Source organism: Urocampus carinirostris, chromosome 9 (genome assembly GCF_059441175.1).
Source record: "Urocampus carinirostris isolate Australia breed hairy pipefish chromosome 9, RoL_Ucar_1.0, whole genome shotgun sequence".
NCBI lineage: Eukaryota > Metazoa > Chordata > Actinopteri > Syngnathiformes > Syngnathidae > Urocampus > Urocampus carinirostris.
In genome coordinates this window covers 40,583,850-40,600,816 of record NC_142357.1, presented here as the reverse complement: position 1 = coordinate 40,600,816, position 16,967 = coordinate 40,583,850, and the positions used below count along the sequence as shown (strand labels likewise).

Here is a 16,967-nt window from a genome sequence, read left to right as displayed (position 1 = left end):
AAGTCGCACCGTACAGGTAATATTCGGCTCAATTTAACAGTTATTACCCTTTAACAAGACTGTCGTCGAGCGAGTGTACACAATTTTTAGCCGGACGTTAATTTCGAGAGGCCGCAAACTGGAGCGGAGACGCATCCTGGATGACTCCCACGCTTCTGTGAGGAGTGCCAGATTTAAAACGGCGTGCATTTTGTGTGTGTGACAGTCGTGGGAAGAAGGAAGTCACTCGCCATCTCATCGTCCCTGGGTTGCCCGTTACATAACTGGCGCTACCACACAACACTGACCACCCTCGGGGAGGCTCGCCGCACGTCAACGTCGTCGCACAACACGACCTGCTGCTCGCCGCGCTAACCTGCGTACGAGGAAACGCCGCTTTGAATAGCGACACGGCGACTTCCCGTACTTTAACGCAGACGCAAGCCGCATTGGGCTGCTAGCCGTATTGGCGAAAAGCATCACTTTGGTGGCTGGCTTGGCTTTACCCTCTTTACCCACCTCTCTTTGGCGGTCAATACTAAATAATTTGGTAGCTGATGCGAGTTTCACAGGGATTAACTACTCCTGTTCGTGCTAGCATCGTGGACACGGCTGGTAGTCGCTAATGCTTGTGTCCTTGCACCATTAAATCATGCAAATTAATTTTCAAAAATGAACTATTTGAACTAGAGGCCAGCAACCGTTTTGATTCTGAAAGCTACTTTTTTGCTACTCATCTTGGTTGTTATTAGGGTGCACATTGGAGGCCCCTGCAACGTAGCTGTTAGCTGAATCGCCTTAGTGGCTAGCATCTATTTACCAGTCAACGCAAATTAATAAAGCACCAAATGCCAGTTTCATAGGAACTGACTTCTAATGCGAGCATTGTGGACACGGCCACTAACCGCAAATGCTAGTGTCTTTGCATCTATGCCTAATAAAATTTGCGTTAAAAAATTGGCAAATTCATGGGATTTGACGACTAATGCTATCACAGCGCTAACTGCTAATGCTTTTCTATGTGCATTAATGCCTACTGTCAAGTCATAATTATTTGTGACGCCCTTTATCACAAAAAGTCTCACAGGGCTGTAACAGAGCACCAACGACGACAACAAACTCACTAGTAAAATATCACATCAGCGATATGAAATATTTTTAAAGGAACGGAAATATGTTAAGCAAAGTATGGAAAAATTAAATATGGAACTTGGTTAACATAAAATCCAAAGGCAAAATATGATGTTATAAAAAATAATAATATTGTAAAGTCCATACTCTGGTAAAAACTAAATGGGAGCTAGATAGGAAGCTAAAATAGTAAAAAAAAAAAAAAATGTTGGATCAATAGCATGGGAAAAAATGTAAAACGTTGGATAGCTTGCTAAATAGCTAGAAATATACAAAGATAGCTAGCTAGAAAGCTATAAAAGTAGCCAGATAACTATCTTAAAAAAACTGGAGGCACAAAATATTACACACAGTCCCTTTAAAAACTAACACTGCTCCAAATTTTACCCTTCAGGCGCAGATTTCCACGACATTTAGGTTGATTGTGTCCAAGATTTTCCTTGGACAGTTCAGGGTGACCTAAAACATAAGTAAAACCTTTATTACAAAATGCCTCTATTTTAACCAAACTTTGTTGAAAAAGTAGATGTATTATAAAATAATGGTATGTTTTTATTTTATTCAAACATGTACAGGAAATAGAAATTTGATGTTTTATATGCATTCTTTTTTTTACCGTGTTTACTGTGTTATGTATTTGTGTCTTATTTATTGAACGGAGTGAAAAGGAAGTCATTTCATCTGTGCTGTATGTTGTGCATCAAGCGGATTTAAAAGTTAAATTGAGTAAAATTCAGACCGAGGTGCATCTGATTATAAGCCAGTACATTTTTAAAGGAAAAAACATTGTGTACATAGATAAGCCGCCCCTGACTATAAGCTGCATGAACCCACGTTGAAACTTGAGCTATTTTTAGTATTAATAATATTAGGTACTCTTTACCGTTCTGAGCTGTGATTGGATGAAATAAAAAGTCAAGCGCTACTATGAATTCAGTAAATCATAATCCTGCTCATACCTTATCAAAGTGTCCATCAATCGGCATCTCAAGTGATAAAATTGGTTAGTTTTAAGTGTGTGAGTGTTGCATTCAAGGCTTCAAACGTCGCAAATTAAAGAAGCAAAACACACGGGGCGAACGGGAGTTGTTAGACGTTGTTGTTAAGTCGCTTGTTTAACTAGAATAAAAGAAAAAGTGGGCAGGTACAAACACGACACACGTAATAAGCCACTCGTGCTCTCGAGGGATGGCGCCCGAGGCCACGGAGCGGGAGGAAGCAGAAGCAGCTGGCAGAACATAATAACCGCCCCACCGCCATCGAGCCATTCCCTGCCTCGGGCCCACCTGTGTGATTGTCATTTTAATACCCGTGCGTGTACCCAAATATCAATCGACCATATTTTTCAGCACGACGGGGCAGGGTTGAAACGACCGGCATAAGCCTAGAGCGCCCTCTCGCGGTTTAGTGTGAAAACATGTGAAATGATATACCTGGTAATAATGTGTCGAAGATTCTAAAGATGCGTCTCGCTGGAATATAAGTTGCACCCCCGGCCGTATTAGGAAAAAAGATCACATTAATTGACGCATCCTATTGATATTAAGACCAAAGTAGCTCAGTGCAATCGTGTTAAAAATGAAAACCGTACATTTTTAAAACAATACCAAGACTAAGGAAATGCAAATGTTTGTGCAAATGTGTGGTATTTTCATCCATCCATCCACCCATTATCAAACGCTTATCCTAAGTAGGGTCGCGGGGGGTGCTGGAGCCCATCCCAGGTATCTTCGGGCGGTGGGTAGGGGACACCCTCAACTGGATGCCAGCCAGTCGCAGGGCATATTAAAACACATTGACTCTCATTTGCTAATACATTCACATGTGTGTTGCGTAAATGTGTTTAATTGTATTTGGCCGCCATCATGTGAAAAAATATCTCCGAAATACGTTTTTGTTCATCCAAATCATCTCGCAATGGTTTATTAAAAAGAGTAATTGTTTTCTAAATCTGTCAATATATAACGCATCATTGATTTTGAGTTAAAAAAATTAAATAAAAATACAAGGGCTAAGAAGTCCTGAAAATGTTTATTATTATTATTATTATTAAATATTTTTGTGTATTTGTAGTTGTTTAGGTACAAAATGTATTCATATTTAGAGTATTTCGGAATGCGTAGGAACATTTAACAGTAAATATTATTCATGTGGGAAAATGTTTTGGTACTCAAAATAATTCAGTGTTCAAACACCTATCTTGAACGGATTGTGGTCTGGTACAAAAGTATCACTCATTCAATTTTGCAGTTTTGATATGCTATAGGCCAAATCAATTTATTTCGGCTAAAACAAGTCAAAATCTCCAAAACATTGGGTAGACCTTACAGAATGTACTGCAAGTAGCCAACACGCAGACTTTTGTATGTATATTTGCAAATATGTTAAAGATTTGCCAGGAAAGAAAGGAAAAAGGTCAAGTTGAATTTGACAGAGTATCCAAATCTACAAGATAAAGGGGGGGGTTCTCAATTCCGAGACATTTTCCAAGCAAATGATGTCATTGTTCTACTTCACAAATTAAAAACACAAAAACAAGACCTTCCTTGAAATGTTTTTTTCCTACCAGAGTCAATAAAAAAATCAAAGCGCTGGGTTTTATTTTATGTACATTTCTCACCCAGCGGGATGTTTCTGGATATTTGTAAGGATAAACATTATTCAAACGGCTTTTATTCAAAAGCCAGGCTATATTCATACACGCTTTGTTAAAGACAAAGGATGTGGAGAAGAAAAACAAATGCATCTTCACTGAACAAAACAAAAGAGCTCAAACTCCTACTGGCAAAGGCCACAGAGTTCATGAACTCTATATATAGAGCTGGAATGTTACTCCGAAACATCTTATTTTAGAGCTGGAAAGTGTATGAGACAGACGTCTCATGATTTTAATGACAGCTTTTCATGTCCAACTAGCGGAAATAAGATGACTAGGAGAGGCAACATTCTTTTACATGAATAGTACGTAAAGAGTGTTTTGTTCCAGTCTAGCTTAACCCACTGAGAAGTTCTGTCTGGAAGCATTTTCAAGCCTTGAACTCAACCCCAGCACTTGACAAAAATCCTGCATTTATTTCCACTATTTGAAACAGTCCCCAGGTGTCTTAAGAGCTCTTACATCACTTCACAGATTTGCCAGGTTCGAATGACAACGACCCTTCATTGGGCAGCTTTCTCATATGCTTAACGTCTGTTTGCCTGTGAGAGCAGATGCTGGAGCTCAAAAATGGAAAAACAAGTTAGCACCAGAGACAATAAGAGCATTTTTGTGGTCATACTTCGAGAAAGCAGTCTCGTCAAAAAACTTTAACGAGTCTTCACCAAAGTACCATTGAGCTGATGTTTATTTTTATAATCGAATCCAGTTTAGTATGGTCGCGTCACAAATTCATCAGGACTGCCCAAGATAATTCTCCGGGGCACAGTCCGAGGGGGCAGAAGAAGAACTTGGCCCACAACATTAAGGAACAGACTTGTGCCAACTTTGCCACGATGCAAAAACAGGCCAGGAAACATTAACAGTGGAGTAAACTGTCCAGAGTTTCGTAGTCATTGGCGCCCTAAAGATCCAGGTGGTTAAGGGATCCTTGTACCATAAATCCAGCCTTTTTTTTCCATTTGTTAACCATGGGGTCTGAGAGTGAATAAGCGTAATAGGATAAGTGACTTTGAAATTATATTTTTGTTTAGTATGCGTGGTGTGACATGACTGGATAGGTTAAGGAAGTAAAGAGAAGGGTAAGGGAGCTTGCTGGGACTGTTAAAAATGATTTGAGATTGTTAGGACATGTTGAAAGAATGGATGAAGGCTGTTTGACTAAGAGTATGTAGTGCAGAATCGGTGGGAAAAAGAATGAGGGAAATGCCCGAGTATGGTAGGATAGATGAGGTGAAACATGCTCTGGATGCGAGGTTGGTTAATTTAATGGATGCAAGAGTGTGTTAATGACAAACAACAGCTAAGAATGATTGATATCAACGCATATGATACGGAGGGGGTAAACCGGTTTATGCTGTCGCGCCTCTCTGCTGATGATGCATTGCACAGCACCTCACCCCTTGGTTTGCTGTGGGCTTTATGTTCAGTTTGAGGTTAGGAAGAGCAAAGAGGAATGAATGTTTGGTGAACGTGAGAGTGTGACACTGGCCACCTCCCATTTTTTTGGAAAAATGTATTTCATTTATTTTTCTAATTCTAATCTAATTTAGTCTTAACAAAACTGAACAATACACATATCACTCCCTCAAAAAGTATGTAACTCTGGTAAATAATTGGAAAAGCCATTTAATTGCTTCTATGTTTTAACCTACTTGGGATGTGAGCGCAATGCTTTTTCTCTACCACTGGTGCCAGTAGCGCTGTGGCACATTTCTACGATTTAGCACAACAATGTGTAAATGCAGAACATTATACATTTTTACACATTTCCCACATTTTTTACTGATCTCTGTCAAGGGAACTAAATTTTCTTTCAAGCTTGTTTTTTTTTTTCCCCCCTTCATAAAAATGAGTGCAAAATAGAAAAATGATAACACAAGAAGCCCTTGTGGTCTTCAAAAACCCTGAAGTAGGTGGCCATTTTTCTGTTGCTGTCAAGACATAACTTTTAACACAACAAAGATATTGTAAACTATAATGGCCTGAGATGAACGGCCTTGGAGATGAAGGTAATACTTCACCCTTACCTTTTACTCATTTGCAGCATTAAATCATTTTTGCTGAAGAACTGTTGAACAATATATAATAACACGGTACAAATAAGATATAAAACAAGTGTATTATTCACTTTATGTTCATTGAATATATGGTGGGTTTGATACATTAAGCTTATTTTTTGTAAAAGCCACAAATTCATTTTAGGTTTTAAAATGTATTTTTTAATCCTGCTGAAAAAAAGGATTTCTTTTTTCTCCCGACGATGATGACAATGCAATACAAACTGAATTCAATAAATCAGTAACAGTTAAAAGTAACTCTTTTGTAGATTTCATACTCCCTTAATCTTTTTTTAAAGATTCAAAGAAAAGCCCAGGATGGCCTCAACTGGAATCCTGCGTTGGAATGCTTACGAAAGCATGCCGACACTTGGTTGCAGTGGCAACAATCTTTAAGAACCAAACACAGCAAAGAGTGATGAGCTCTGTCTTGGACCGAGTCTGACAAATCGAAACACAACTAGGCTAGGTTTACACAGCGGGGATATTGTTTTTTGCATGGACACGACCTGTATCCGATTTGTTGAAGCCCGTCTAAACGGCACATAGTTGCTTTATTCACACCAAACCCTGGCGACTTTTCATATGTGGTCTGATACATGTCTGATCTTTTGGAACGCATTCACTGCCTTCGACCAGACTGGAGGAAGCGGACGAATCAACAAACACGGCGGTCAGAAACACCGAGTGCCATGACATGACACATTCATGGAAGATAAGCGCTTGTTTATTTGGTAACTCACGGAACAGCCAACATCGCGTTGCATACAACTGGATTCTTCAAGTGGTCGTTCAAAATATTAACATTCAAATCACACCAAATGCAGAGCATCCAATGGGGGAGTGCAATGTTTTGAAATTCATATTTGGGGGGGGGACGATGCTCCGCTGTTTGCATCTATTAGTACTTCTGCCAACATGATGGCATTGCGTGTGACTTTACATGTCCTCTTTTGACAGTTGTGGCGTTGACACGAGAAGACTAAGTACCATTTAGTTGGAAATGTGAACAATCACAAAAAAAAAACCCATCAGATTTCAACCAAAAATTGGAATTAAGCATTAAGCTCTGTGGTGTGAACCTAGCCCTTGGTGGGAAAAGTAAAAAAAATAATAATAATCTAAGAAAGGTGATAAAAAATTGTTTTTATAATCTGCGTGACAATGAATCGCCACCGAATGGTAACTTCTCCTCCTCCCCTCCCATAACATCGATTCCCGCCTCCTCAGTTCCCGGTGCAAGGAACCGATCAATTCATCTTGCCTTGCTAAATATAACCCAGTCCCCTTTCATCTTCACCCATCTTTGTTCGTGAAAAAATATCAGCTTGATGATCAATTTATTCGCTAATGCCTCCGATCGATCCACCGGGATGGCTAAAAGACGATACGGGGGAATCAGAGTGTTTAAAATACAGGAACGTGAACGTCTGGAGTACCCGGAATGATTTCTGATAGCGAGCAGATGCAACAGATAAACGAGCGCTCCGCAACGGTGAAGATAAACCGCGGAGGGATTCAAACGCCGGCTTGTCTGCAACATTTCAAGCCAGACAGCTACACACACACACACACAAACACAGGCCTGTTCCCTCCCACGCTATCGATCCACACCCCATTCTTCATTAGAAAGGAGGACGCAAAAGGCAACAGTGGGACCTTGTGTGCGTACGCGTGTGCACACGCGTGATCAAAGTGTGTTCAGGTGTCAGCAGCATCTGGGAGCACATCCGTGTAACTCCACCGCAGTGTGTCCTCGCAGGGTGTTCCTATGGAAACTCTCTCCTTCGTCTGTGTATTATTAGACATTGGAGTGTCATATGCTCCGAGTAGGAAGACGCAGCCTTTGCGAGAATCCTCATTAGAAATGGAGCACACGCTGGTTGTTGGGAAATATTTTCAGTCTTGTTTTTAATATTTGCAGTGGAAGTGGGTGAATTGGAAGACATCTAATACCACTTATAATCTCTCTCAATCTGGGACTGCCTAAAAAAAGCAACAGTGAGAAAAAACGCAGAACTAAATAAGGGAGTTGGCGATTGACCTGCAGGAAGCTAAGACCAAAGTAACAAAGTCTTGCGAACACTCGGATGATTCTAGAAGAGGACTGAAAGTACGTCCCTCTGCCAGATGAATGGCAAATGAACCTTTTCGGTAGAAACACAACTTCTTGTATTTGAATGAGATGGAAATACTAAATAAATCCAAGTCCTTCTGATGTTTGCTAGCGAGAATTACGATGATCCAGAAGAGGACTGGGAGAGTGTCCAATGGTCAGTGGAAACAAAAAATATTGTTTTTGAAGCAAAAACAATACTGAATACCAACTGTGAAACCTTGTGTTTTAGTCCAGTTTTCCGCAAAGGAACCATCTTATCCAAGTGAAGGAAGGAAAGAATGAAGGGGGCTATGTATTGTGAGATTTTGAGTGAAAACAATCTCTCGTCAGTAAGGGCATTGACTGATTGAATGATTGATTGGTTGCTAGATCTTTCCACACAACAAGAGGAAATGGTTAAGTCCATAAGAAGCGTTTCAAGGTCTTGGAATGACCCAGCCTGTTACCAGATTTCAACTCCATAGAACAGGACCCGCGTGAGGTCTGGCTAGATCGCGTTTTCCACAATGAAAGCTATGATAAAAATACTCCACTTTTTTAAAAATATATTTTTAAAACTTTTCTACACAAAATAATATTTTATGATAAAAAAACATAACTACATTAATGTCAAACTAAATCAGTCGATCAGGAATGAATTAATTGCTTACTTGCGTGGACTGCACTAACATTAAACTTTCATATAGTTGCAGGGGCCTCAAACCAGTGGGCCACAATTGGCCTGCGGGCCGCAAGTTAGAGGCCGCTCAACGAGCGCCCCAAAACATCAACGCTCTGGACAGGATCAGCATGGAGGACTGATAAATACTACCCCCCCCCCCCCAATGTATATTCAATTTTAGACTTTACGGCTTATTCATTCAAGTTCTTTATTTGTCATTGCTAGTATGAAGCCATGAAGTCCTTCTCATCATAAACTGACCCAGTGCTCAATATCGGCCCCAAGTGGTCGCTGCGCAGTCTATAGGAGTTTCACACGGTGACCGCCGCATACCCCATAATCCCACTGTTTATCGCCGAGGTTAACATCCAGCCGTTTTATTTGAACAGCTCCCAGGAGAGCACACTAATTATTCAAGCATCAAACGGTGAACTCTGCCCAGTTATTAATAACCGCTTAAGTTTAGGACTGTTTATCTCTAACTTTGAATTTGCTGCCGAGATATTTGTTTGATTTCCTCGCCCTAAGATCTCTGGTATTTAAATCCATGAATTTCATCCAGCGTTCCGTCCTCTCTAAGGCTACGCCGGCCGTGTCAGGTTTTTTAATATCGAGAGAAGCAGCCTTCATAATCGGTGGGTGAGGGGGGGCCACCTAGCTTTAGTCGGTCCGCGAGGATTTTCCGGCTGTTTGGTAGACAAAGCGACCTTTGGCTCCTTCCTCTTACATAACTGTCTGTCCGTTAGAAGCGCCGAGGGTGGGCGGCCGGGCGGGAGAAAGAGGGTGTTTTACAGACGACCGCCCACTCTCCGTGTCCCGCTGTGTCGTTCCTTCAGATGACGAGAGCTTGCGAATCTAAGTGAAGCTCGCGCAAGACACCGGGTAAAATAAATTCAAAAAATGAGCGCCGGACACCGTTATTTTGCAGTTTGTGTCAGAGAAAAAAGGGAAATGTTCTTCGAAAATGCAATTATTGCCAATTAGAGGAGCCATATGAAAGTCAAATTGCTAACAGTCTTGTCTCGAACTGCTTCGCGGAATCAAATCTAAAAGCCAAACTTAAACAAAGATTAACTCGTATCGTCCACAGTGGAACGGAACTGTCTGGCACTATGACTGCATTTTTGTCCGACTCTATCACACCCTCAAAATATTTTTGAAATAAACACTGGAAAATGTTCCAGCTCTGTAACAACATTAAATGAATAAATCAACCTCGGTATCTCGGATAGAAACGTTAAAATTAAAAAGAAAAAAGGATATATTGAGTACCGCTTATCTGTAACATGCTGTACATGCATATGATGAATTATTATACATTTGAAGTCCATTTTTTTTTACGTTTGTGTCCTGATTTGAGCGTCTCAATTGAAGAAGTGGGTGAAGGGGGAGACGTTTAAAATGGATTAAAACTTAAATTTGATTTTAAAACTTCAACTTGTGAGGATTTTCATGCAATTAAAACACTTAATTGCGCCTTTCGCCTCCTTATTTTTAATAATAGTCCCGATTGGCCAAGGCCAAATTCCTCAGCAAAGGCCACGATGTATGTGCCTTTTTAGTTTTTTGGGGATAACCGTTAGTTCCATGATTAGCATGTGTTTGCTTCTCCCTTTATCATCAATGCAAGCCATTGGGATCCATAGTCAATCAATACAGTAAAAACAGTGCAGTATTGTATTGCCGCTGTGCAGTCTTCACAAAGCTCATGAGATTCTGAACTGAACTAGGATAAAAACATAATGAGAAGTAGTTCAGGAGGTAGAGCGCTCGTCTTGGGATCAAGGGATCCGAGTTCGCATCCCGGCTCGTCCGTGTTACATGTCGAAGTGTCCTTGGGTAAGACACTGAACCCCTAATACCCCCAATAAGCAGGTTAGCGCCTTACATGGCTGCAAGGCCGCTATTGGGAAATGTGGAGCACATTGTAAAGCGCTTTGGGAAGTCATTGACTTGAAAAGCGCTATAGAAATGCAGATCATTTCATTTCATTTCATAGTGCAGCTAATAGGATATCGGGATTCTCATGATGCACATCAATAGCATAACAGCATGTTATTGACAAAAAGCAGACAGGCATTTTACAAAAGTAACATGCAAAAGAAAGAATTGTTATTGAAAATGTTGTAAAATGAGGCCAAAAAAACCCCCATCTTTTTCAACAATGTAAATTGAACATATCATGAAGTGGGTTTGCCATATCCAAAGGGTCTACTTTACTATTTGAAATAGTTTTTAAATGGAAATACTCAATCTTCGGCCTGAGCTAAATGATCATCCCCTACCTCCTGCATTGACTCGGTTTCCCCAGACCCCCCCCCCCCTTTTTTTTTTTTTCCCGACACCTTCCCCTTGTATGCAACAAGACATTCTTGACATTTTGCAAAGGTTGAAAGACAAAGAACCTTTGTGTCCTAATAAGGCTGCTCCCTTGTACTTTACCCGAATGAGAATAGGAAGACAGGGTGTGTGTGTGTGTTTTGTTTATGTTGGGCTAGAAGATCATACAACCCAATAAAAATATGCAAATTAGGTTTGCTAAGAAAGCTAGCTTTTTCTTTCGGACAATTTTCGGCCTGTGATCAAATGTGACTTTTTCGCGTTTAGCTCTTTTGCGACCATCGCAGAACACTAGCATTACCTCAGTCGATGCCATAAGGTAAGACCAGTTTTTCAATAATGAGACAATATTCATCCGATTTCATTCTCTGCACAGCAAGAAATTAAAATCTGTCCCCATTTGCAGAAAATTTAGCTTATTTTAAGTGTTATTTTTCCAGATAAGGATCGTCTAAGAAAAATAATATTCCACACCAGATGGTAAATACTTTGATCAAATTGCTCCTTTTTAAAATTATCGAACAATTTTCCTTAGTTGAAGTAAAACTTTATATATTACCGGAAAAAAACAAGTTAAATGACTTAAATTTAGGATAACTACACTTAAAATAATCTAAAAACCTCAATAGAGAGCAGGTACCTAGACTGAATATTGGCTCAAACATTCTTATTAAAATTTGTATACTTATTTAGTGGTGAAATACTGCTAACTTGTAGCATTCAGAGTAATTGAATCCCCCATTCCAAGTTCTGGTCATTTCTCACTGCACCAAATGCAAGCAGACAGACAGGTGTTCAACAAGTGAACGATATCCCGTATCGCTCCAGGAGCACCCAAGTTCTTCTTAATCACGTTCATCAATCACATCTCTCAGCTCTTCGGCTTGCTCTTTAAAACCCTTCGTCTCATTCTGCGCGTTCCTCCGCATTTTCCCGGAAAAACATGCTTTTGGCAGGAGCGTGCTTAGAGAGCGAAAGCAAGGACAAGGGAGTGCCCTGGCCGGGAAACGTTTAAAGGAGTCGGTCGTTTCACCTTGAACGACCCGTAGCTGTCACTTAGAGCTAGCTACCGCTTCACACACCTCTGAGGTCCCGGGTTACGCAATCTCCCCCGCATTGTTTAAACCACGGTTTTGCAAAGTCTCACAAACGAGAAGGCATCCTCCCCGTCGTCTCGCCGTTACATAAGTAAAAGGTAAAAATATCCAGTTTTGCCTTTTAAAAGTCTGCTGCAGGGTTTCGACACCGAGCTGGTAATTGTCTCTCGGTCCTGCCGCCCATCCCCTTCCCGCCGTGTCTGTCCCTTTCTGCGTGGGTTTTCTGTCACTCAACGGGGGTGTGGGCAGATATGGGATCATTTTCTGGCTCGCAGATTGAATCTGCTTACGACTCGGGAGCCAATATTAGCCACGCGCTCGTTGTTTTACTTATGAGCCCCGTTGCCGTGGATACATTGCGTAAGAGAGCGCCGTGCCCCTTGCCGATCGGGAGACGAGATGGCACGTCTCACTTTTTCTTCGCTGCTCTTTGACGGGAGATGCCAAAATATTGCCGTCTCCCTCTACGGCACGTTTGTCTCGCGCAATCAACCATTTCTGAAAAACCCTCACTGAAAACCGCCAAATCTAAGCAAGTTGTACCAGACTTCAGGTGGAAAAGCACAGACCCAGCTTCATTTACCAGTAATGGAGACGTTGCAGGGAGAGTCGACTCTTTGAAACTCCTAGACGTGAACATCTCCAATCGCCTTTCCTGGTCTGCTGACACCAGAGCCGTGTTAGGGAAGGCCCAGCAGTGCATTCATCTCCTTAGAGTTCTCAGGAAAATCAATCCGGGACATAAGCTGCCGCTGTCTTTCTACAGAGCCACAGAGTAGAGCATGCAGCATCACAGTGTTGTATGCTGGGTACCCGGCAGCAGACAAGAGAAACTACCAGAGATATCAACACTGTCCAGAAAATTATTATCTTCTCTCTGCAACGTCACTACCACATAAGATACAATATTATTACAGACTCCCCTCACCCAACTACAAACGATCTGACCTGCTGTCCTCTGTCACATGCTCAAGGTCCGTTAAAAAAAGGACAAAGAGACGGTTTCTTTCCCAGGGTCATCACCACCCTAAACAAGCACAACAAGACTGCTAAAGATGTCGATTATTGATGAATTTATAGTTTACTAGACACACAAGACGTGAATTCATTTTGAACTTGTAAGGAGTGGACGGTACAAAAAACTCCCAATGCCTAATTCAAATCAGTTCTTAAAGCTCTTTAGCCCTTTCTTTCTTTATATCTGTAAGGTTACAATAAGCACATCGCTCTAAAAAGTGTGGAAATCAAAGATCAGCAACATTATTGGCCGATAGAGACAACGATGCAAACGATACATAATAGTCAAAAAAGCGAACGATGGTGAGATAATTAGTCAAATTAATAAACGAGCATTTTATGCAATCTTCTTTGCGGGTGTCCAATACTTAAAACCGAATAAACTTATCCCCTATGTACAGACAAATGTACGTTCATATTTCATTTCCTGAGAGCTATTTTTAATTGCACTTTTCATCTTAACGTAGCCCAATCTACAAGCACTATTGTGTTTCCTAATATATTTTTTTTAAATTACGATTTTTTCTTTTAAGCCTTACATGTATTTTCTGGTGTGACACATAGACCATGTTTACGATGGAATCTACTCTCATTTGTCACTCCATTTCAAAGAGGATGTCATCCTTGAACACGGTTGACCAGGATTTCCGTTTTGTGTTTTAAGACTGCTGGGATCGTCTTCCCCGGGCTTCCATACATGCAAGGCCGTAGAATGATTGCAGGCCTTGCTTGAAGAAACTGCACCATTGATCTTCTCTCAGATTATTCTCTCACGGCCTCAAAAAATACAAGTGCTTGAACCAGTCACCCAAAAACAACATACTCGATTGGTCAAAAATGTGCGACTAATAACATTATGTTTGGCCGAGCCGTTTGGGAAAACTGCTGTCCAGTGGCCGTGCATTTAACTCGAGTCGCTTCTTGAAAAATGTTCATGTTTTCCAGCTCGTAGCAAGCCAAGAAAAGAGCAGGGCAGGCAGCCCCGTGTGAGAGCCGTAGCCATCCATGTGTTTAGCGAGCACCATCTGCTGCTTTTATTCAGGCAGAAATGGAAATATTTGTTTGATTAGGAGCAGATCTGTAAGGCTGAAAGCTGACACCTCACCCTCAACCGGTCCTTTATAAAACAAACAAAAGATAAAACCGGAGGAAATGATTGACTACTCTACTGTAGGATCAATATTAGTTCCTGTTTTCATTTTGTTTATACTTCAAAGATTAAAGCTGCAGGGATTTTGGAGAGGAAATTTTGGGTTTGATCGTTATGCTTATCAAAAATCAAATTTTTAGGTTGATTCCAAATTTGAAGTCATTTACCCAACGAGGTCCACATAAGCAATATTCTGCTGAATAGTTGGTACTAGAACCATGGTTAGAATGGTAATTACCATTGATCTCTTTGTCAAAGTCTCAATGGTCTGTTCAATCAACATCTGCAATGTTTCCAGGAAATGTTTTAAATGATCTTTGAGTTTTATTTACCCACATACTCATTTATATTCTTTTAGTTGAGTACAACTCCGAGAACCTTAACAAGTTCTGAATCTCCCAGAATTGAAAGATCTTTGGTTCGCTTCTTGGGCCTTTTCTTTCCTTTTCCAGCAGTCCCTGCCTCGGATTTCGAATGTATTTTCGCTGATGCTGCCGCTAGCTGCATTAGCTGTGAGGATCACGTTGATCAACGAACTTCACTTTAGCAGCCTATGCCAGTTTCAACATTGTTGACAAGGCAGCTAGCCACTAATGCTAGTGTCTATGCATTCGTGCCTAATGTAAAAACATGAACATTTTGATTTAAAAAATTCACTGCAGGTAAAATCAGATCTAAGACGCTCGAGTTAAGTCCACAAGTCCATAGCAAATACATTTTTTTTCCCCCATCAATGTTTTTTTCCCAGCAGATCTTGTTTTTAATTCAATGTCTGGCCACCACAGCAAGCCGGTAACACATAGATAATTTTAGCACTTAGGCGGCACAGCATACTTATCACTACACTCAGTAACTGAATACCTTCTTGGTAGAAGATGGCATTGTAATAGATTTAGGACCAGTTGGTCAAAACCGATCCCTGTCCAAGTTGGATAGGTTTCCTAAATCAGGTTTCGTACACCCTTTTCATGGCCAAATTCAAGCACTTTTTGAGGATTATCAAAAAGCCAATTTTCCAATTTCTCAAAGAAAAAATATCCAGTGTGTATCCTGCATTTTCCAGAGCCACAAATTACGTATATCTACAATTTACATATGCAATTTTAAATATAGCGTGTGCAAATATTAAGACATGGTTTTTAGATGTTGAATAAATCCCGAAAGACCAGATCGTTAATTTGTTTAGCTTTAATCACAAGGGATCTCGAAAGGATGCTTAGAAATTGAAAAATGAATATTTTGTTTGTTTGTTTGTTTGTTTGTACATGATTCAATTGTTTGTTTGTTTGTACATGATTCAAATTGAATCTTTTCTTCCGGCGCCGTCACGAATGGCAGCCACTCCAGCAGCTCCCGTGTTATTTTCGATTGTTCTCAGCTCAGGGATAATGCTGGAAATGTGAATTTCCCTTCGAGGATGAACAAAGTATCTATCTATCTATCTATCTAATGTTTGTTTTTGAGACAAATTTCTCCCAATATAACTGTTTGGTATAGATGACAGTAATAAGTATCTTACATTTTCAGTTGCAGGAAGTTCTTCCTATTGCAATTTACCACTGGGAAACGACTAATTCTTGCATGGCCCATAGCAAATGACCGTGATTGATACATAATCCTTCCACAATTTATACTGCCCTGTTTAGGTGTAGCATGCACCTGTCCTCTTGGTCGAACCCGTATGGGGCCATAGTGCTCTATAGGAGAATGCCATACAAACCTAATCATGATGCCCTTAATCACAAGCCAAGAAGAAATGCAATGGCAAAGAAAAGCCACCAAAGAGCAGTGGTTGCATCTTTATAAGGGAAACTTGTTTTGAAACATGGCAGCATTTACAAGCACGTCACCCAAATTTTAAGCACTTTGAAATTTAAGCATTTTCATGGATTTCAAGCACCAGCACAAACCCTGTAAAATGTCAGATTTTTGGGGGGGAAACAGGAGGTGACATTGTCATAAAAATGCTTGTCAAACAAAACTTATTGAATAATTTTGAGAAAATCAAGATCGTGATTTTGTTTGGAAAACAAATCATGTATTTTCACCATATCATCAGATATTACTATAAGTGGTGGTGTACGCACTTCTTAAAAAAATACATTTTAAACACTGATGTAAACAGATTTTTCTCACGTCTAGGTGCCGATATCGGCGGCCTAATGGACCTGGAGTCTCTCTACCGAGGGGTGGAACAGAGCATCAATAACACCCGGGCGAGACGCGCTCGCAGGCAGAGCATGGACCGGGCCTACAACATCGAGGTTCTGCTGGGCGTGGACGACTCGGTGGTCCAGTTCCACGGGAAGGAGAACGTTCAGAAGTACCTGCTAACGCTCATGAACATAGTAAGTGTGCGCTCCGACTCCGGAAGGTGACTTTGCTTATCTACGATATCCTTGTCCAGTGATAAGTGTTGAACGCAAACACACGAGCACCCGCGTGCAGGCTACAACTGATGAGGGGTGGCATTTCACGCGGGGGGGGGCCCTCGGGGGAGGGGCAGTTTTTGCCACGCATCGGTCATCTATAAAAAGGAACTGAGAAGACTGAACGAAACCGCACCCAAAATGAAAATCATATACTGCAGTCTACAAGGTGCAAATAGTGACATATTTGGCCAAAAAGCGGAACGAAAGATTGTAAAGCTTGTCAGCTATCGGCGAGAAGAGGAAATGACATCTGACGTCAGTGATGTAGAGGTAGAAACAGGACGCGGCGCATCTTTTACCGCAGGGGGTGTCAAACTCCTTTGAA

General features: G+C 40.9%; 2 protein-coding genes across 7 annotated transcripts in view; one reads left to right on the top strand and one right to left on the bottom strand.

Moving 5' to 3' along the window:
• The window catches only part of LOC148360299 (uncharacterized), a 120,969-nt gene that overhangs the window by 48,225 nt on the left and 55,777 nt on the right, over positions 1–16,967 (bottom strand). Inside the window, exon 3 of one of the 5 annotated variants that reach the window (XR_015851305.1) lies at positions 1,498–1,569. The exons of the other annotated variants lie outside the window; for them this stretch is intronic. The gene's annotated coding sequence lies outside the window, so the exon portion shown is untranslated. The remainder of the gene's footprint in view (positions 1–1,497; positions 1,570–16,967) is intronic. 5 annotated transcript variants of the gene reach the window in all.
• Positions 1–16,967, top strand: part of LOC148360300 (A disintegrin and metalloproteinase with thrombospondin motifs 2-like) — a 145,704-nt gene that overhangs the window by 83,788 nt on the left and 44,949 nt on the right. For both annotated transcript variants that reach the window (XM_088343878.1, XM_088343877.1), the window contains exon 4: positions 16,353–16,558. In XM_088343878.1, the coding sequence (XP_088200004.1) occupies positions 16,353–16,558 (206 nt within the window). The remainder of the gene's footprint in view (positions 1–16,352; positions 16,559–16,967) is intronic.